The following is a 22,901-nucleotide window of genomic DNA, read 5'->3' as shown; positions in this document are numbered from 1 at the left end:
TGCGTTAGACACACTGTAGCCTGTGTTCGTCGTGATAAGGAATGCTGAAGGTTCCAGGCTCCAGGTGGAAAGTATTAACCAGTAACAGGTATCTGTTCAAGGAAAAGCAACGTGGTTATCGGAGCTGGAGCATCCATGTAGGATTCAGCCGCAGCACAGACCACCCAGGTCAAAGGTCAAACACTGTCTTAAATTGGGTAGATGTGTGTAATTTATTGTACGTTCTTCTGTTTCCAGTGCTAATCCTTTTGAGTGTATGTTTTGGGCTGGATTATGAACATCAACACAACTCATTTGATTGAGTGTGCCACACATCTGGGCTGTGGTTACCCTATTTATTTTTTTATTTTTCATGACACCAAATGTTTATTTCTTCTGTCTGTCTATAAAGCTGTCGGTCTGTTTCTCCTTTCTCTTTTCCTCTTTTCCTCTCTTCCCTCCCTCCCTGCCTCCCTGCCCCAGGCAGTGTGTCTAGTTTCACAGAGCAATTGAAGGTGACAGGGACAGAGAGAGAGGGAGAGGGAGGGAGGGACAGAGGGAGGACACATCACAGTATCGCCTCGGGCTACACAACAGCAGAGGAAGAGAGAGAGAGAGAGATGGAGGGACAAAGAGAAAAGAAAAGAGACTCGCCAAAGTACTCATAGGGAATTCCATAAACAGGTAATGGTAAAATAAAGTTATACACTGAGACTTGACATGTATGTGTGTCTCGTATGTGTCAGCTGATATTCACTTTAAAAAAAAATCACTAACAGTGTCTTTTTGTGTGTGAGCCCCATCCAGTCTGCTCATCTCACTCATAATATATGAACACATTATAGGATCCAGTCAGTAAGAGCAATTATAATGCACTCCAGTTTGTTTTTATTTTAACGACTTGATGAATATTTGTCGTGGCATTGTAACCATGGTGACTGCCTCCACCGCCCTCGCCTCCCCCTCTCCTCCCCTCCCAGGCTCGTCCACCACCCCTTCCCCATCCCCCCCTTCAGCGCTGAAAAAGCAAGGGATGGCGAGAGAGAGAGAGAGAGAGAGAGAGGGAGAGAGGGAGAGAGAGGTGACAGGAATGAACTAACAAGATGCACTAAAAAAAAATGCATGTCCGGGAGCTACATGAATCTTTGCAGTGAAGCACGCGCCGCCTCACACACACAAACACACACACACACACACACACACACACACACACACACGTTATTGCACTCAGCACATAGGGATCACATAGGTTAAGCCACATTCCAACAACGGGAACACAATAAGATGCAACAATGATTTCTGAATAAAGGAAAAACAAATAGGATAGCCAGATAGGAAACAAAGGGGGTGGGATGATGAGGGTGTGTGTCGGGTTAAAGGCACATTTGTTTTGGTTTAGTTTAATTAACTAAGTAGTTTTGTTACTCAACTTTCACTCACTTAGTTTCCATTTTCACGTTCAAGTATATTTTCATAGGTACTCTACAAAAGTACAATTTTGAGGTACTTGTGCATGGATATAAATATATATTTTTTCTACTTTCTACTTCTACTAGAGTTAATATTATTGAGGCAAATATTGTATTTTTTACTCCACATATACATGTATTTGACAGTTAATATGCAGATTATAATTTTACACATGATCTTGTAACCTGTAAAGCATTGTAAATAGATTTATCCATCCAACCTTGGACAGAGGAGCTTAAATGAGCTCCACCTCAGCCAGCTATGAACATTAACATGCTGCTTACTGTATATGTTGATGTATGATGATAATAATGCAATACCCGGTACAGCTCACCTGGTAGAACAGCAGCCCATAGGTTTGAATCCGACCCGCGGCACTTTGTTGCATGTCGCACTCTCTCTCTCTATCATTCTCCCTTTTTCCTGTCTTCAGCCTTCCTATCATGAAGGCAAAAACAAAAACAAAAAAACAATGATAACGCAATAATATATATTATAATATGTAGTCATTCTGCATAATGGAGAGAACATTTTGCTGAAAATACATTTGTACTTTTACTTAATTAAAGCATGTTAATGCTTCCTCCACCACTGTTCTTGTTCCTTTTTTACCTTTGAACTTGTCAAGTCCTTTCCTTTCTCCAAGGCACATCTTGGAGGAAAGTAACAGAGAAGGGGGGGGGGGGGGGTGAGCAATGGGGGCAGCGGAGAAAGAATAGCTTAGTATGAAAGAGAGAGGGAGCGACAGAGAGAAAGGGAGCGCAAAGTCTTGTCAACCGGAAATAAAACAAGCTGGCACCCTCCCCATCCCCAAGCCCCAACACCCACCCCAAAGTCACATACTTCCTCTTCACTCTCTCTATCTCTCTCCTCTGCCTCCCTGCTTCCATCTTCCATCTCTCTCTTCTTCTCTCCCCTCCGCTGCAAAAGAGATAAATTTAAACCCCGGTTCTACTCTGCTCTCGCTCTTTGACTCTACCATACATACCGTCATACCTGCGTCATTACTCACGGCTCACACAGACCTTGTGTGCCTATCGCCAAGGGTTTCTGTATGGTGCTCCTTTAACCCGCTCTGGGGCCAGACAATGCCTTTGTTTATTGTCCCATAGCTTTAAGCTCCGTGTTTTATGGCAGGAGAACAATACCTCTGTTGTGAGGTGCTCTGGGAAACGCTGCTACCTAAACTACGTGCATATTTTAGCCCTTGTGTGGAAACTTTACCTGCCTACTTAAAGCCTCTTTACTGCATTGTAGGCCTAAAACACTGGTGCTGTGATTAAGTAACTCAATCCTTATGAGCTTAATAGCTGATCAAGAAAAGAGGCTGAGCTCAACATGGAGCTTAAAATGCAATTAGTCAAATAATCAATGCGATGATCGAACTTCGATCATTGATTCGTTGCAACATTTTTTCAAACAAAAAAGGCCAAACATTTGCAGCTTGTCAACTATGAGAATGTGTTGCTTTTTCTTACATCATTGTAAATGCAATTTTGGATATCTTTAGGTTTTGGCCCGATTGCCAAAAGAAGACATATAGCTTCAAATTGCAATAAAGAAAATTCTATATTTTCTGCAGTTTTATGGAACAATGAAGAAAGAAACTGGTAGACAATAATGGAAACAAAGACAAACAAATGCAGAGCTTACAACTGCATCTTTAACTGATGCCGTCCGTAAAAATAATTTTGCTTTTTTATATCAATATTTTCATAATGTAATATATATATATATATATATATATATATATATATATATACTGTATTTTTTTTTTTATATTATGAAAATGTTTAGTTTTTGCTACATTAATGAACAAATTCATTACTAATCTTCATTGAACACATCTGGGCATTCAATAGGGTTTAGTGTTATCTTCGGAGACGTTAACATCTTTATTACATTGGTAGATGCTACATCAAATGAAAAATGTGAAGAAATAATTCAATGAAAGTATTACTCATATTTACCGAATAACTGTGTGGTAACTATATTTTTTACAAGTTTTATTAATGATACAGACGGTACCATGCTCTTTTGTAACATGCTTTTTTTCTTCTTCAGTGTTTCAAATAGATTGGAAAACATTACAACTATAAATCTGCAGTGTCTTAAACAGATACTAAAATCTATATAATAATAATAGTATCCGTTTTTTAATAATCTTTTTTTTCTTGCCTAAAAATATCTGCTTCTGTGTGCAGTTGCTGAATGTTTTATTTTACAATATAGCAGATGCATGTGGACATGTCAAAGCTTTATCAAAGTTTTAAAACATCCAAATGAGGACCAATGAAAATGAGTCCTTGCTAGTGTGAACTTTGAGTTTAATCTAATAATATAAGTTGACTGGTTGCACATGTGTTTGTGTGAAAAAAACACACTTGACTGCCGATTATACTCTGTTTTTAAGTGCAATTTATGGTTAAAATTGAATCCATCCTCTATTTATCATCCACTATCTCTCTATTATCTGTGCTTTATGCTCCACTCTCTCGGCCTCCCCTCCTCCTCTTGCTGGCATTAAGTTCAAACTTGACACTGATGTTGACTCACTGTGTCACCCCTCGGTGGCTCCCTCTCTCTCTCCCTCTCTCTCTCTTCCTCTCTCTCTCTCTCTCCATCGCTTGGAGGACAAGAGTGCCCGCAGACGCATTTCTCTCCAGAGCCCCCCCCTCTTCCTCTTTCACTCTCTCTCACCCTGTCTAACTCTCTCCATCTCTCTATACTCTCTGCTTTACACACATACACACAGTTATTGTCAACAAAGCTGGAGAACAAGGGACATAGGGGGACCAGGGGAATAAAGGTCCACAGAGGAGGAAAGTAACACACAGGACCCACCGCATCATTTCACCTGGACACTTGGTAAGTTTGCAAAGAAATCCGTCTTTTCAGTGCTTCTATGTGGCATCATTCTGTGCTGAGATCCCTTCTTTAATGTGGACTTTGGTAGAGGCTTAGAGATGGACCTCAAGTTACTTTGCCGTCCTAGAATAATTTCTGGAGTTTAATATAATATGCTTCGGCAAAATGAATGAAGTTTGACCTTTGACATCGTGCTAATCTAGTAGTTTGTGAGATTTGGCTCAGTATTGACCTCTGCATTCCTCTCCAAAGAGGAAGTTTCTCAAATAAACGGGGAATGCAAGATACGAGGAGAAGCAGAGAAAAGCTTTTATCCTCCTCAGACTTAGACTTGTATTTATTTTGGCAGATAATGCTGCTTATGGACATACTTGAGCCCTTAATGTCTTAAACTGAAAGTTTAACATGGTTTAGGTTCGAATGTCTTGTTCATGAAGCCGCTGTGTGTGTGGGCGATGCCAGTTTGTGGCTACATGTAAATGCATTGTCTTTTCATGCATACATGCATGCGAGCTCGTGCTTACCAGCAGAGACAGAGCTAAAAGCAAGTAGCATAATAAATGTCATGGCTTTCAGAGTGGGTTCTAATGTACCTTTGCTCCCCATGGTATACTAGCATACCAATGTATAACACACACACGGTACGACAGCTAGCATGTAACTAACTCCATTTCTGTCTGTCATCATGAGGCTAATTCGCCACAATGCCGACCATGTGTGAACTCATGCGATATGAACCCCTCCTTCTTCTTCTCCTCTTCGTTCCTTCCCCTAACCCCCCTCCAGGAGGAAGGATTGGAGGATCGAAGGAGGGAGAGAGTAGCCAAAGGTGACAGTAAACAGGGGCGGACACACACAGGACAGGACTGCTTTCATTTCTCTTCATGGTGGTTTGGACACTCGTAGCATGTATGAGAAGTTAACAATGCTGAACCTGCAGAGCGGCTCAAACTGGAGTGGGCCTAACAACTGGTACCATGACCCCACCAGCGTTCAGACGCAACACAGCACAGGTGAGGGGAGATTTTCAACATATGTCAATGCTCACGGGTCATCAGTTAAATGTCACCAAATTTCAACCACATCAATAGCAGCAGTCACTGTGGCTGTCTCACTAAGTTTCTGTCAGTTCAACGCATCAATCTGCACATTCTGTTCATCTAAAATCCAATGTAGGAATTTTCTTGACACTCCCACATCTCTTTTGTCACCTTCCTCTCTGCCAGTGTCTGAGGGCTGTCTGCTGGACACGGAGGGCAGCATGGGGGGGGAGGCAGGGGGAGGGGGAACGGGCAGAGGGGGAGGAGTCCCCGTGGAGAGGGACGAGGGCGAGGAGTCTCAGCTGAGGCTGCAGCTCAAGAGGAAGCTGCAGAGGAACAGGACCAGCTTCACACAGGAGCAGATCGAGGCTCTGGAGAAAGGTCAGGCCATGCAAGCACGCACAGCTCTGTCTTTGCTTTGTAACCAATCGCCGCCCTCCGTGGGCACGAGCCACACCAGAGTGTGTCATGACGCAGCTTATCCTGCTGCTTTCCCCCCCTGCCAACACCTTTGCTATTGGACTGTAGTCTTTACACCGTGTTTACAGCTTTTTGGGTAATGACAGGGGACATAAATATGAGAAATTATGAAGAACATTTTTAGCAGTGTAGGATTTTTTTAATCTATCCCTGCATGGGAAGGCAAACTTTGCCTCTCATGATCACTTTTAAATGCAAATCATCTATAATCTTCACAAACATTCCTGATCTGTTCCAAAAAGCCTCCGGCAGGGTGCGCAGCAGACTTTTGATAATGTATAATTACTATGGTTGTATTATGCAGTGAGATCCGGCCTTCGTAGGCCGATATCCACAGAGACGGATCAGAAAGCCACCCTTGACTGGATATGGCTGCAGCGGGCCCTTGAGCTAAATAAGGACGCAATGTCCACTGTGCAGCCGAGTGGAAATGTATCACTGTGGTCACTCACTACAAATGACATTAATGAGGTACCCTGACCTCAGTGCACGGCCAAGGCACAATAACAATCATGTGTTGACACAGACGCCAATTATAACCAAGCCAATTATAACAATTTGTGAGACAGACTTAATTTATAGAGCTGTCGTTGATATATGGATTTATAAACCACGTGTGGGAACTTAAGTCTTTGGTTATTTACGATGCTGGTAACCTGTCAATATTATATGTTCAACAATACTATGTATATATATATATATATACCTGTATATATGTGTGTGCGTCTTAACAGATTTATTTGTTTTGGTTTCTCTGCTGACATTTTATTGACATGCTAAGCTAATGTTAAGCATCATCATTGTAGACAGCCCAGATCTATAAAGATTTGTCCATTACCAGACCTGAAACTTCAGAGTACATTAGGATGACTCAGACTGTCAGTTAGAGGGTGAGGCACATTCTCGTTTGAACTTGTCAACAACAAAAATGTCAGTACTTTGTCAACTTTAAATTAACTGCCACAATGAGAAATGATACTCGGATACAGAAAGTCTCACACAAACTCACAGCTGAGTCAGGACTTTGCGTACCTCAAGCCTCTGTGACCGTTATATGCTGTAAGTCAGAACACCAGATAGTAATACTGATCATTTTAATGAAATGTTTCTGCTGATACGTGAGACACGGTGCCTAATTTAGATATTCAGAATTTAGAGATTAAATGATGACAAAATTAAAATCTATCGGGATTTTGTTTCAGTTTAATTTTAGCCTACTTTTGAAATAAAGTGCTAAGGCAGCTTCTCAACTTGATATGAACTTTCTGCGTGTTCCATAGTGATAAATCATTTATACAAAGTGCAACAGATAAATATTTCAAATATGGTTGTAAGGATACAGCTCAGCTTCCTGGATTTGTGTATTCCATGACAAGATAATTAATGATCTTAAGCAGTAATTACTTGATATGCAGAGGGTTATCTGTCAAAATAATAGGTGATTCAAATTAATTTCTGTTTGATTCCACTCTTGTGCTTTCTTTTCACATAAACAGATGAGTTTGAAACATGTTAACAACATGCAGCAAGGGTTATCAGGCGAGCTGCTCCCCGTCGTCCTGTCATCCTCTATTAAGACTCACACTGCGTGTTTGACATTAGTTAATATCTTCCACAGAGTTTGAAAGGACACATTACCCAGATGTCTTTGCGAGGGAGAGATTGGCAAACAAGATTGACTTACCAGAGGCCCGGATACAGGTAAGAGAACTAGGATTTGATTTGTATACCCCTGATGATCAACCTGTAACAACATGATTGTCACGATAAGGAAGCCTGACAGAACTCTTTGATTGACAGGTGTGGTTCTCCAACCGAAGAGCCAAGTGGAGGAGGGAGGAGAAACTGCGCAATCAAAGGAGGTCAGGGAGTGTGACTTCCTGTTCACAGAGCCAAGCCCCTCTGACCACTTCCTTCAACACATCTATCTACCATCAGCAGCACGGCAGCAGTTCAGGTAAACACGCTGCACTGCAAGACTCAATATACGTGTTCATTGTCTCATTCGTACAGCACATCAGTTATACCTGAAGCATTTGCTCAGAGGGACATTTGCAAGCTGGCAAACCATTAGTTTCTCCATGAGAGCGCATGCATCTATATTTCCACTGCGAGATGTTCCCTTCCCGTGTGTGTAACTGCATGTGTGTGTGTGTGTGTGTGTGTGTGTGTGTGTGTGTGTGTGTGTGTGTCTGTGCTTACCATCTCGCTCTGCGTGTCTCTCTCCAGGGTCCATGTTGAGTCAGGCTGAGTCGTCCCTGCCCAGCTATAGCTCCTTGTCAGTTTTCTCATCTGGAGTCCAGGTTGGACATTTCATCATTCATCATTCATCAGCACCTTCCAAACTTAACTAAAGCAGGTCATCGTCACAGAGCAGAGCCCGTTTATTAACTCCAATACGTCCAGGGTATAAAACATATACAAAAATAAATCAAGACTACTGCAGGTATAAACACTACTGCTCCGAAACCTACTAATATCAATAAAACCATCATTTATTCTTCTTATCAAAACTCTTAATATTGTTGTCTAAATGTCATTATTTATTTGTAATTAAAAAAATTATAATAAAACAATAATAATAATAATAAAGATAATAATACTACAAGGTAACCTAAATAAAACACAAAAAGCCTAAACGAGATAAAAAGAAGTAAATCTAGAAATGTGTGAATTATAAGGGATTTTAAATATGATATTGACTTTCTTAAAGAGGCAAACAAAGTCATTTGTCAAAAACAATCTTTCAAATCTTGGTTCTGATTAGCTTTAATTAGGATATTAATTCATGAATAGACTCACTCATTACTCCATAAGAATGACAACTGGAAGGCTTCCTATAATGCGTCTACATCATTCTCTTAATTCATCAAAGTTTATCAAGCAGATTTCTCAACAATAAAAGTTGTATTGTTAAAGCTTCACGTGTGTGATGAACACAAATAATCAGTGGGGTCAAAGGGTCTTTACAGGCCGAGCCATTGTTTCAGGATCATCAGTAACAAAATGATTATTTTTTAACAAGATGGTTTCCTGCAAAAGCTGCCTAACAGCAGCATGAAAATAAATAGACATATTTCTGTTTCTTATTTTACATGAATGTCTATGAAATGTCATGCGTGGGTGCCAGAACAAAATCCACAAATTATCATTTACATCTGTGCATTAAATAATAAATCACAGGGAGCAGACTTTTCAGTTTGTCTCTTGTTTCTTGTTTAGAAATCCCTTTATTCAAATACCCATTGAGTGGTAGTAGCCACACATAATAATAATAATAATAATAATAAACAATTATCAGTGGAGGAAGAAAACACAGGACAAGAAACATGAAAATAAGTGAAATAATTTAGCATAATGTAATGCAAAAAATGTGGCCTGCTGCTGTGCTCTCCTCCTACCCTACAACACCACTCTAGCACCTCTATGTGCTCAACCTGAAACTGCCGTCACTTTAAACTGCTATTACAGTACATATTGTAATAAACAGCAATATACAAATATATATATATACATACACACAACTTTAAAATAAGAGTAGAGTATAGAGTATAGTTTGTTGTTTCAATATTTATCTAACCCAAATCTTTCTCCTCCACTCTCAGTCTATTCCTTCCCAGTCGGCGGCCTCCTACTCCTGCATGTTGCCTCCATCCCCCTCTACCCCGCGCAGCTTTGACTCATCGGCGTACTCCTCCCCTCATCTGCAGACTCCGTCCTCGGCCAACTCCAACACCGGTGAGTATTTCCGTGGTAGATATGGTTTTATTCAACAGGGGGCGGAGACTTTACGTTATGTCTGTGGGATGTCTCTGAGTGCTTGCTGGACTGAAACTCCACAGACTGGGTAACTGCATCCGTTTTTCTTCTAACCCTCTCTCACATCCAGGGCTCATATCGCCCGGCGTTTCAGTGCCGGTCCAGGTTCCAGGAGCTGAGCAGCAGAGCATGAGTCATAACCTGGGTCAGTACTGGGCCAGATTACAGTGAACAGACAATGGCTGCCAACAAAAGAAGAAAAAAAAAAGGAAAAAAAAGGGGGCACGTAACAAAAAAGTGTCAAGAAAACAATATGGGGTGACACGGGTTTTAAGGAAGCTATAGAGAGGGCCTCAACGAGTTGCAGACCCTGAAATGCATTAAATGTTTACAAATTCAGACAAGAGCAGCTTTGGTTGCACTTGACAGTACTCTGGTTATACTGGTATTTGCTTAGTATTATCAAGTTGCACTTTTTTGTTTGGATAGTGTGTTAATCATAGGGCTGAAGTCGGGATTAGAAATAGGATCAGTTTGAGGTGTGTTTAGGATTAAAATAGAGTCAGGATTAGGATCAGGCTTAAATTAGGGTTTAGGTTACATTGTCTGTGGAGATGCAACATGTGATGGCGCATTTTATTACCAGATAGTTGAGAATTAGCATTGGACCATATTTTAATATTTACATTTGGGCTTTTACTTTCCAAAAAAAACAGGGGAAAAGTAAATGTACAAAAAAAACAACTGAAAACTTGTCTGAGATGTGGTTGAAAGCTCTGAAAAGCCAGTAAAAGTACTTTTGAGTTTAGATTATTTTGTTACATGTTTAAACTAATTGTATCCGACCTGACGTTACTACAAGCTCTCAGTGCATCAACTTAAATGTCTGCCAAGTTCATAAAAAAAAGAATAAAAAGACAGCTTCATGAACTTGGATTTTTCAAATATCAAAAGTAGAAAAAGTAGTTTTTTTTCCCTCATACGTGTTGAGCAAATGGCAGGATTGTGATTATAATTATACCGCACATAAATTAATGTGTGATTCAGTGGTACTAAGTAAATGCCAGCAGATGTCTGTATTGTGAAGTGTAACCACAGTTCCTTGTTACTTGAGCAGCTCAAGCTTGTTCCATAAGCATAAGCTGTGTGAGGCTACCTTAAAGATTTTCAACTTGCTAAACGGCAATCACTTTTACTAAAACTTTAAAACTTTAAATGAAAAAAGTAAATCCTGCCTACCCTGCCAGCAACATTACACTAAGACTGATACTGCATATTTTTGTACAGACATCGGTGTATGATGAAGATAACTGGAATATTGTCAGATGTTATTGGAGGGAAGAATGTAGCACGTTGTGGACTCGAATCATCCTCAAAAGCACAAAAAAACCGATATCATTAGGGACACACCATGTCAATATAGCGATCAGATAGTGTCCGATACTAGGCTGAATATAAATATATGACTCATTTACAAGTTTCCTCGATGACTTTTGCCAAAAACTACAGTAAACAATTACATTTCCTCTTTGTTTTATATATACAGTATATATATATGTATGAAGACTTTTTATCTGATTGATCTTAAAACAGAAGCAATTGCATTTTAGATTCAGCAGTGAACCATACTTTTGAGTGGCAGGGACCTTTTTTTGTACCTCGCTAATGAACCATATCCATCAGCCAGAGACAATCAAGAATCATTACAGAGCAAACAAAGAGGCTGCCTTCAAACACTTCAGAGACTGACAATCAAAGCTGGGAGGTATAGGAGACTTTAAAAAAAAGAAGAAGAAGAAAAAACTGTGAAATGAATGCAACACTGTCGATACAATTGCAAGACATCAACCGTGCATGACCAAAAATGAGCCGCTATAGACAATCAGTTACTTGCAGAAATGAATCAAGTATTGTACAAAAGCGTTGCTGTACTTTGCAGGGTTTTAACCTCTGCTCACTTTCCTCTGACTATTGTTTTTGTTGATGCATCTCAGTTTAATCTCAAATGAAATGTCTTTCAACTCTTATTTATTTGTCTTTTCACTCGTTCACACAAGTCCTCTGTGTTGTTTCTGTTGTCGTTGTGTGTTGTTGTGTTAGTACCGTATAGCTACCAAGAGTCAACCCTTTTGTGAAGGCCTTGGATCCCTTTAATGAAAATAAAACGGTGTGTAATGAATATGTATTCAGGGGCCTTTATTTCTGACGTGTGGTTCAAGTTTTAAAGGTTGATCATTTAACAAGAGTTTGAACTACAAACACTTGAAAAAAGTATTCTTATATTATCACCATTACCCAAATACAATAATTTATTACATTTTTGGGCAAATCCAATATGTGAAAATAGTATTTAGTGTAACTTTAATTATTGTTAAACTTCTTAAAAGATAATCATCAACACATGTAATGAGATAAAGTACTTTAAAAGAACATTTGCTGCTGTGAATCTATATTTATTTATTTGCAACGGATCACAACGCACTTGTATTTAAAAAGGGTCGCTCTTATGATGAACCCATACAGGATTAAATTGGAAGTGAAACCGGATTGGACAATCAGAAGGAAGGCCACATTTTGGTTGACTCGCTGCTTTCATGAGCATCTTTTACAGGCCGCTGTTTTCTCACTGTACACTCCCTGCCCAACACTAAACGATAGACAAAGTTAACGACTATCTGGTGAACATAGTGAAGCATTGGAATAAAAAAAAAGGTGAATATTTCTCCTTATGTGCTGGAGTATTAAATAAGCCACTGTTTGCCAACGAGTTTGCCATATCGACATATAAGGTGATGACATGTCAGTGTTTTTTATACTTTATAGCTGCTCCCAGGTGACCAAATATTAGTTGATGCAGGTGTTTCTTTAGGATAGAAATTAGAAAAAATGTTGGTCATATGATGTAGGCTTTCCATGTTATTCTTTTAGGCTTGGATTGAAAATGCTTAGCATCTGAGGGTCAGTGTGGGGGAGAGAGACTATCCAACATTTACAGCAAAATCCACACTCCTTCAAAAGGGGCAACGCATGAATGCAGCGTCGGTCGTGAAGTGGACGTGGCGGAAACTGGCCAACCATTAGCAGGGCGGCATTTTGTGCTAATGGCATGACTCACTTACATGGCCCCTGGAGGATGGACAGATATTAAAGACGGGAGAGGAGGAAGAGGGAAAGATAATACCAGATGCTCTGCAGAGAGAATGAATACACACTCATGAACATAATGGGATTCTAAGATGAGATCCCAGATGTCGGTGCACTCCAGCTTAATGCAGCGTCATCAATTTCCCCCAAATGTATTATAAGTACTTTGCTTTGAATAACATTGACAAAATAGTAAAAAGAAAATCTCCATGATGATTAATATATATATATAGATGTTCAGGATTGCCAATTTTAATATATAATTGAATCAGAATTTTATTTTCAGTGTTTTCTGGATTAGAATTATTTAAATATTATTTCATTTTTAACACTATGAAAACATATCAAAAGAACATTGTACTTTAGTGCAATTCATAACAACAAAGCCATCTAAAATCATTTAGGAGGGCAAAAATACAAAGACAATATAAAGATTTTTTATCAGTAATTATCAGAAGAAAAAAAAACTTGATAAACATGATTTATAAAAGGCTTTACACTCAAAATGTCGGTAAGATTACTGAGTGTTGTTGAGTAATTTGAATGTCGGCAACACAGCAACGTGTTGCACCAGAGGTGGACGAGGCCATCAAGCTGAAACATGGAGGCAACAACGAGCCAAAATAAGGTGTGTGTGTGTGTGTGTGTGTGTGGGGTGACAGCAAAAGTCAAAATTTCCCAGCGTGGGAGAGGTTCAGACAGAGACAGTGTGGGCGTCCTCAAACTATTCTTGAAAGTCTTCTACACTTAAGAGTGGAAAGCAGGATATTGTGGTTGCTGAGCACATTAGCTCCAAGGTCACTGACACATGGTGATTCACCAGGCATGAGGCCATGTAACCGGGGGGAAACAGGTGAACAGATATGGGGAACCCAACATTATGCAGTGGTACATATGGCTCTACTAAAAACCAACATATACTTCTTGTTACTCATCAGCTGACATATACTCTGATACTAAAACATGTGGAATAAGGTAATATCAGGCAATAGGAATGCCTGGCCACAAGGCAGAATTACCAACGCAGCAAAGTGAGCAACTCACCCCCAGGCCCCAGACCTCCAGGGGCCCCAAAAGCCCCAGGTTCACTGTGTGTCAGTTTGTTTGGCAATTTAATTTCTTGCCAACTTGTATGGGAGTTAGCATTGTAGTTTGTACTGTGCTCACATTGTAACAACTCTGGGGATGGATGATTGTATCCAAACACAGACAACGCAGGCAGGCACGATCAATGCAGTGATGTAATGCCAAAGTGTATGTACTGTATATGCTTACAGGCAGGCACAGGAATCATGAGGGAGGCAAGGGTCACAACCGGGAAAGCAGTCCAAACAGGGAAACACATCAAAAGACGAAGGCAGAAAATCCAAAGTTCTAAAAATCAGACAGCAGTTCAAAACAGGCAGGTAACACATTTCAGGTGGATGAGGAATCAGGTGATTGGAGCAGGTGGAAAAGTCTGAGGGCATCTGGTGGACATGAGGAGAATGGCAATGAACGGGTTTGCAGGAAGTGGGAATGTGGCAGGAGGACAGAGAGGCAGAATGGGACAGACGTGGTGCTTTTCCCTAAATAAAGTTGTTTCATCAAATGACCAGAATCTGATTGACCACAAGGAAGTGTATACCATTTAAATCCATTTAAATATAACTTATTTATGTATTAATTTAATACCAGTTGATTAGTATATTCATCGACGTCATGGGTAACCAATACAAATGGTATACCATGTATAATAGCAGAAGTAATAACAGCTTGATTACAGCCATCCTTTATAAATGGTTTAGCATATTTGTATGTAGAACCACAATTCAGTCTTAAATTAATTAATTTAGAGATTGAAAAATGGAAACCAAATGGAAGAGAACTTCCTAATGTCATTTCATCTTCTCACCTGTACCTGTAGCGACTCGCACCATGTGCTCCCTCTTCCGATCAGAGACATATATGATGCGCGCTGTTATGGGCGGATATTGAAAGCGCCAACGACTCGCTCTGCTGTTGAGTGAGGGAGCGCAGAGCCAGAGAGAGCAGCCGATGATCGATCAGCCCAGCCTAGTCCCAAGAGAGGCTGAAGCGCCAACGCAGAAACAACGGTGAGCTTTGTTTGGGATGGTTTTGGAGAGAGCTGGTGCAATTAGAAACAAGATATGTCTCTTTTATTCTCCAAATGATAAGTGTTGTGATATCAATGAAGCGTTTATTTTATTTTTTGCAGCGAGTGGAATGGAGTTGGGTCGTATGCTGTTGATGCTTTTGACCTTAACGGGAAGCACATCAGCGCTGATCGAGCAGTACAGAGCGGTGGTGAGTTCAATGTCTTTATTAGAGAGAGAGAGAGAAAACATGTAACTGTACTAAAACTCTTCAATGTGTGTGTGGCTGCCCTTCGATTATTGATGAATTATGTAAGTAAGCTTGTTTCGTGATTCAGCATTATATTTATATTTATCTATATATGCCATATTTGCTTTTACTACGTGATTTATATCACTTTATATTTTTAATTGTGAGTCAAAGAAGCATTTTATATACTACTCTTTTCAATTTAGTAACAAATATTTATACATCAAGTTACAGTAACATTTCAAACCATCAGCAGGCTTTTGAGAAAAATCCCTTTGCGTACTTTCCTGCATGTGTTATTGTATTCAATTGTGTACATGTGTGGGGCATACACGTATTTGTATATATTAATATGAGAATCAGGGTGTCATGATGTGGCAGAGAGACATGGTGCACAGGAGGCATCCTCCTCCATATGAATCCTGAGGTTTAAAAAAGCATAAAGAAAAGGCATCATATCCATATTTTGTGGTGTATTTTGACAATGTTACACATATTTTCAGGTAAAAGGTTTGAAAGGCAACACGATTTAGAAATCTGCGAGCTTCCTTCGTTCAGTTCACTCAAAACACTTCCTCAAAAACGACATACAAACTTCTTATTGTTGTGCAACTTTGCATGAGCCGTGTGTAAGAAAAAAGTTAAGTTTTACTTCTGCCACCATGAAAGTCATCATGTTTGGTCCACATTCTGTGTGATGCTGCTGGTTTTTTGGGCTGCAAAGGCATGAAAATCTGAGAGGAATCAAACTGTCTTTCAGGTGAAATCATAAAGGTGACCAGACTTTTTCAAAAATAGTTAAAAAACAAACAAACAAACACCAGAATTAGCTGAAAACTATCTATTTTTGGTGGAAATAAAATACTGAGTAGAAAATTAAACTACTTGTGGTGCACATTTTCTGCAGTGTAAAACCCACCGAAAGACAACTGTTGACGAATGAGCCACTACCCTTTCCTTTCAACTGCTAGCACAGCAGAAGGGTGGAGGCCATGCAGGAGGAAGGGCGGGTTTCAAAATCTCTTTTGAGAAACAGATTTGACTTTTTTGATCGAGATACACGATTAGCGTTAAACATTTCACACCAGATTCGTTTTGCGGTATGCCAGTTGTCAAATGCACGCAGCCTTTATCCCATCCAGTACCTCACTCAACAGATGATATAGTACTATTAAAAAAGGCTGACACACTCCATTGTGAGGATCTGATCTATAGTAATAAATACCCTACATGACACCAGCATTTGCCAGTAATCTTAAAGTTGACTGGTGTTAAGACATGGATTTTAGTGTTATTGTTGATTAGGCGTGTTTTAATGGTGCTTTACTTGAGAAGTTATTTACCACCAAAGGAAATGAATGTGTTATATCTTTATGACCCAACATCCTGTGCTGTGGTTATCATTTTAATAAAAAACACAAATGACCAAATTTGTTCTGGTTTCCTTGTTTTCTGTGCAGGATTGGCTGAGCAGGTATGGCTACCTTCCTCCTCCCGACCCGCGCACAAGTAAACTGCAGACCAAAGAGGGGGTTGAGAAAGCCATTCGTCTCATGCAGAGATTTGGCGGGGTCCAGGAAACCGGGGTTCTCGGTAACAACCTCTAAACATGGATCTATCAGGACAATATATGATGTGTATATGAGATTTCACATATCTGGAGTGTAATCTGCCTTTTAGTTTCAGCATGCGTGATAAACTTCTCTTCCAGACAAAGAAACCCTCAAACTCATGTCTACGCCTCGATGCTCTCTCCCTGATTTTGTTGGCAATGAGGACATGCTGAGGAGGAGGAGGAGGAGGAGGAAGAGATACGCCCTGTCAGGCCTTAAGTGGCATAAGACAGACCTCACATGGAGGTGTGTTTCCTGTCATGTTGCCTTGTGGTTTCATGTCATCCCTGTATGAATCACAGAGCTTTGTGTGTCACAAGTGACTTAGGTGTTTGTTACATTTATTTAAAAGTTACAGCCGTCATTTTGAATGCCAAACAAGATTTTAATTATAACAAAGTATGTTATGTTTTAAAGCCAACTATGTTAGGATTAAGGATACCTAAATAGAGGAAGTCAGGTTTTTTGGGGAAGTGTGCTGTTAGTGTCTTTTCTTTTCGTCCATATTCTCACAAGCTTATCAATATAGCCTTTTGACATAAAACACATTAGGAGAAGTAATACAAGGTGATATAAAAATACATCTTTAAATAGTGAAATAAAATAAGGCTGGTGGTATTCTACATTTTTCTTGTGTTTTTTGTTTTAGCTACGGACTAATACCCAATTTGTGCTAGAGTTTACAGCAATAGGACCTTACAGCAACAGGAGGGTGTATGTGTGATTGATACGTAATGAACTACGGGGCCCACGTTCATAGTAATGAAAGGAACATGCCACCAATGCCGTTTAGTCATCGATGTGGTTTTGGACAACAATGTATCTCTGTGGCACAAATACACAACATCATATTTTGGCTACACAGGCTATACTGGTTGGTTTTGATCCTTACAATGGATTTGTTGACAATAATAACAAAAACGCAGAATATTGCCAGACCTATCCTTCAACTCTGTGTTAAGCAGGAAAAATAGGAACATTCTCAAAAATCAAACTATCCCTTTAAGTTGCAGATTGTTAACTTCTTTGAAAGACTCAATCTCGATGAACTTTGGAACATGAATTTATTAAAACGAGAGCGTAAAACAAAACAAAAGTCTCACACGCAATGCATCGTGAACAGATTTAGAGGTTAATTAAAACTGTCTACAACTTTGTTACAATATATAATCTATTCTTGTCTGCAGTGTCCACAGCTACCCTTCGCCCTCCCTCTCACCCGACCTGTCCAGCAGTAGCGTGGACACGATCCTGGCTCACGCCTTCAAAGCCTGGAGCGACGAGGCCCCCTTGAGTTTCCGGCGGCTGCCGAGTGACATCAGGGGGGCGGCAACTGGAGGGGACATCAGAGTGACTTTTGCCCGCTTGCTTCACGACGACGGGTACCCTTTTGACGGGCAGGGTGGCACCCTGGCCCACGCCTTCTTCCCTGGCAGGGATGAAGTGGCGGGCGACACACACTTTGATGATGATGAGATCTGGAGCTATGGAGGTATTTACTGATTTGAAATCATGATGGATAGGATTTATGATGACCATTCTCAAGATGTGTCTGACAATCTGGACGCCGACAATGAAAAAGTGATCCATAATAATGAAAAAGGAAACAGAGAATAATAGCCAAAGAGCTCCCAAATCATGGTTGTTAATGTGATCCAGTAACACAGATTCTTCACACATCCTCAGGTGACAGCGGCAGCACAGACTTGTTCACAGTTGCAGTGCACGAGTTCGGGCACTCGCTGGGCCTGTCCCATTCCTCGTCCGATCCGTCCATCATGAGGCCCTACTACCAGGGTCCTGTACAAGACCTCCGAAACTACCGGCTGGCCCTGGACGACAAGCACGCCATCCAGCAGCTTTATGGTCAGTAACCAGTTGAGTACAGAGTATCAGTATCTGTGATATTTACTGAACTTACAGGATGTGTTGATATGTAGTGTTTTCCATGTCTGTATGTGTATTTGTCAGATATGACATCTTAATATAAAGACAAACGCGTTAACTCTTAGCTTAGAATAGTTTACTGTTTATTCCGGAAATTGTACAGGATGTTGCTTCATTATATGCTTTTATTTTGGTTTATACAAGTACTGACATTAAATTTAACCCACAAGGAACATATATGAAAAAAGGAAGAAGTCAAAAGTAGGTTGGCAAGTTAATACAATGTGGAAAAGCAAGAATAAGAGCCTATAGTCGTGCTAGCGGCTCTGTGAAGCTGTACTTTGGCAACAATGATTTGAGCTAAATGCTAACATCGTCACGTTTGTTTAGCATACTCTCCATCTTAGTTTAGCCTGTTAGCATGCTAAATTAGCACTAAACACAAAGAGCGGCTAAGGCGGATGTCATTAGTTATGTAGGTAGTCAGGGGATCAACAAGGTCAGTCTGCTTCGTCCTTTGGGCACCATGAATATCTGAGTTTCACTCTGGCCTTTCATCCTGTTCATTATTTTCCTATTCCTTGATTTATTGTTGTGTGAAATCCTCACTGTCCAGATAAATAGGACCATTGGTGGTTTGTGGTAGGTAGGTAGGCTATGGCCTTGTGATTTCCTACAAAAATGCAGGAAGTGGCCCTGAACTAGCTAATGGTTACTTGTTGTTAATGTGATAAGCTTGTACTATCAAGCACACACACACAAACCGGATTTCAACTGTTTCCTTCCGTGTCTTAAAAAGAAAGCATCCTGTGTGTCAAACTTCCCCCTGGCTACTGAGAAGATTGTAGGTTGCTTGGACAATTTTTGCAGCGCTGTCATCAGCGTTCACCGCCTCTTCAACGTTGCCTGCTGTCACCATTCTGTTGTAGGTGTGAAGGACAGCGGACCACCAGGAGGTGGTGATCCTGACCTCCCACGCCTGCCCAGTCCACCTCCTCCAAGACCAACACAGCCGTGAGTAGAGCCAGAGGGAACAATCCCTTTACATGCATCCAGACAATAAGCACTTATCATTTGCATTTACACACTATATAGCCTCTCAAATCACTCTGTTTACTCATGAAGGATGATGAGTAATTTAAGACCAGTGGATGTCGATACAAGTCTTCGGATCGATTCTCCCTGTGACAGAGTTTGGTCATGTTGCACCCTCTAGTGATTTTGTTATCAAACTACATCCTACAAAATATAATTTGACTAAACTTTTTCTGTCCCAGTTCTGAACCCTCATTCAACGAGCGCTGTCAGGGAGGCTTTGATGCAGTGGCAAATATCAGGGGAGAGGTCTTCTTTTTTAAAGGTGAGAAGAAACCATCCAAATTCAGAATTAGCTGGTGTTTTAGTTTTATCGATAAACTTGGTGAACCCCTTTATCATAGTGTGTCTGCATGCACAGTGAGGGACACATGTCATGTTCCATCTCTTTTCTTGGAAAGGTGCACACTTCTGGAGAACTAAGCGAGACGGGTCTTTGGTGTCCCTCAGGCCGGCTCAGATCAAAAACTTCTGGAACGGCCTCCCGCCGGGAACGAATAAGGTCGATGCAGTGTACGAGAGAAAGAGTGACAGCAGCATCGTCTTCTTTATTGGTGAGAAGCAAAATCCTGTGGTCTATTTTTGATAAGAGGCACGACTGAGTCATAGTAGAAGGTGTGAACATGGTTGATTCTTCTCACGTCTTTGTATGATGTTATTTTGAGGTGGTGGTTTTGAGCAAGAGAGAAATGTTTGTATGGTCCGTGTCGAACAAGAGCTTCATTAAACTAATAATGCCAAAATCCTAAAGACATTGCAATACCAACGGCCCTTGAATGACAAACCATTTATTACAAACGTCTTTCTGACTCTAATTTGCACAAACAAATTCGGATTTCTTTCCTTTGTCTGTTCAGGATCTCAGTACTGGGTCTTCAAGGACACGGACGCCATGAGTGGCTACCCTCGGCCCATCTCCGAATGGGGCATGAGGACAAAGAGCGGGGTGCTGGTGGACACAGTGGAGGCAGCCTTCATCTGGGCCCACAACGGCAAGACCTACCTGTTCAGCGGTGGGAGGTTTTGGAGGTTTGACGAGAGCCGTAAAGGCGAACGTGTGACCCGGCAGCCGGAGCCGGGCTACCCGCGGAACAACAGCCTCTGGGGAGGAGTGCCCACCCACATGGATGACATCATCAGCTGGGGAGCAGGTAACATTGTGTTCAGAGGCAACATGCATATGTGATGAGTTTCTGCCTCAAGTGCTAAATAAATAAACAAAACCAAGAGTTGTTTTTTTTAGGGGGATTGCATTTTGGTTTGGAAGGCATGAAGTACTAAAGCAATAGAAAAGAACTGATCAAAGTCAAAATTGAAATGACTATTGGATATTTGTAATCTTTAAATTTTAATTTAAAATTGTGCAAGAAGTATTCTTTCCTTAAAGGGACCCTGTAGAGTTTTTGACGACTAGTAGTGCTGATGTAGATGCAGGCTGATATTGTTTTCAATGTGCAATGCCAACAAAAAGGAATACGTGTCACACTGCTGCTGCTGCACTTTAGGAGATGCCTACTTCTTCAAGGACAACCATTACTGGGTGCTGAAGAACGGAGGAATGAACCAAGAAGTCGTCACTCCTAAATCGATCGCAGTAGACTGGCTCAGATGTCCAACTCCTCCTGCAACCTCCACTCCTCGAATCCCAAAGGAGTGCCACTGTGAACTGAAGGGATCATCTTCATTTCTAAGAAGCAGCTGGACCCTACTGATCACTGTCATATTGGTAATTCATGACTTTACTAGAAAATAAGTAGTTTGAAACCAGGTGGCTGCAGACACTCCACATACTAGTGTCAGAAAAATGTTAAATAACTGCCTTAGCTTTAGCATTTGAGGCCTGTGTTACTGTAAATACTTTGCCTTATCAGAACGTATCGCTGACGCGCGAAAACAGTACATTTTGCGTCCTCCCTCTGTCCTGCTATAGAATATCCCCCTCCTTTTTCAAGAGTAAGTGTTGAATTACATGGAGCCTGTATAGGAGAATGAATGGAAATTCGACACGGCAATCCAGCACTCCCGACCCTCCTAACGAGGTCTTACAAAACAACCTCATGTTTGGACAGTAAACTGGCCACTCAAACATAAGTGCAATAGTCAATTTATTTATCAGAGCTATTTTTTTCGATTATGTTTGAGCATATACATATGTACAGTACAATCAGAAATATGGTTAGTTAAACTCAGTGTGTTGGTTTGTTTTTTATATATTTTTTTTGTTTGATATTGTACATGTAAATGATTTTCAGGCAATCAGGAAGAAAAATCATCTTTTTTGTTGGCAATCAAAGTGATGTTATTATTGCAACAGTTCTGCAAACAGAGATGTCGGCTCACAGAGCAGTTGAATTCAATCAGTCGTTTACTTGGTAAGAGTTCAAAGCAGAGTGACGGCAACGGGTATTCAGTCTTTGGGGGCAAACTAAGCAGGCAAGGGGCGGCCAGGTATCTGAAATGAAGTTCATGACTAAAAAAAAAATGGCGCAGAAATAGTCATTTATACAGATTCAAGCTTCATGTTTTTCACATTTGAGTTATTTTACACTGATTCGATTACTATCATGTAACAAAAACATTTTATTCTTGTATTTGATTATTTAATTTGGTCACTGGGGTCCTTTTGAGGTGGATCAAAGCGCTGCAGATGTAATGCAGTAAATCATTTCATGCTTAAAAGGGACAGTTCACCCCATAACCATTTAAAAACAATCTATAACCTGTAGTGCTATATATCAATTGAGGTTATTTAGTGTGAATTGCCTAGTTTTGGAGATATCGGCCTTAGAGAAGGCCGACATCTTTATGGTGAACTGTGCCTTTAGAGTTAGTAGGGTTTAGTGATTTTGATTTAACGTAGGCCATATTGTACTTACTATAAAGGTATGGTGTGGATGTTGCACTGTTGCTGCAGGTCTGTATGCAAGAACTCAACGGGTCCACGTTTGAGTGACTATGAGCCAGTACCATGATTAAAATGTCAGAGTTCTTGAGATTACTTTGTGATGCATCTTTGTTAATCATCCCTCGACCCTAGCTCCTTCAAAAGGCTGAGTTGTTGTGCACTGGCACATACGAACGTTCTCCAGTGACGGTCCCGTGTGGAATGTCCTAGACCGCTGATTGTTATCTCCATTAGGAACGCCTCTCAGAAATACATTTCTTAGTGCCGTCAAGTCAGACAGTTACAGCAGGTCGGATATATAGTGGAGGAAGACCA

The 22,901-nt window shown here is 40.5% G+C and overlaps 1 protein-coding gene across 2 annotated transcripts; it reads left to right on the top strand.

The window, feature by feature from the left end:
• The first annotated feature begins 5,224 nt into the window (after positions 1–5,224).
• On the top strand, positions 5,225–22,676 carry mmp25b (matrix metallopeptidase 25b). 2 transcript variants are annotated; one of them, XM_076093638.1, is made up of 16 exons: positions 5,225–5,330; positions 5,544–5,738; positions 7,456–7,538; positions 7,638–7,794; positions 8,067–8,140; positions 9,443–9,575; positions 14,959–15,047; positions 16,547–16,679; positions 16,798–16,945; positions 17,887–18,191; positions 18,386–18,565; positions 19,516–19,600; positions 19,864–19,946; positions 20,083–20,235; positions 20,539–20,832; positions 21,187–22,676. In XM_076093638.1, the coding sequence occupies exons 1-16, from the start codon at positions 5,225–5,227 to the stop codon at positions 21,432–21,434; spliced, it is 2,466 nt and encodes an 821-aa protein (XP_075949753.1). In that variant the 3' UTR covers positions 21,435–22,676. The 2 variants fall into 2 exon arrangements, with proteins under 2 accessions (XP_075949753.1, XP_075949754.1); XM_076093639.1 differs by lacking the exons at positions 14,959–15,047; positions 16,547–16,679; positions 16,798–16,945; ... (5 more) ...; positions 20,539–20,832; positions 21,187–22,676 and adding an exon at positions 9,727–10,766.
• The last annotated feature ends 225 nt before the right edge of the window (positions 22,677–22,901 follow it).

This window comes from Anarhichas minor, unplaced genomic scaffold (genome assembly GCF_050575085.1).
Source record: "Anarhichas minor isolate MPS153535 unplaced genomic scaffold, ASM5057508v1 ptg000017l, whole genome shotgun sequence".
Taxonomy (NCBI): Eukaryota; Metazoa; Chordata; class Actinopteri; order Perciformes; family Anarhichadidae; genus Anarhichas; species Anarhichas minor.
The sequence above is the reverse complement of the archived record's forward strand: the minus strand, read 5'-3'. Positions and strand labels throughout refer to the sequence as shown.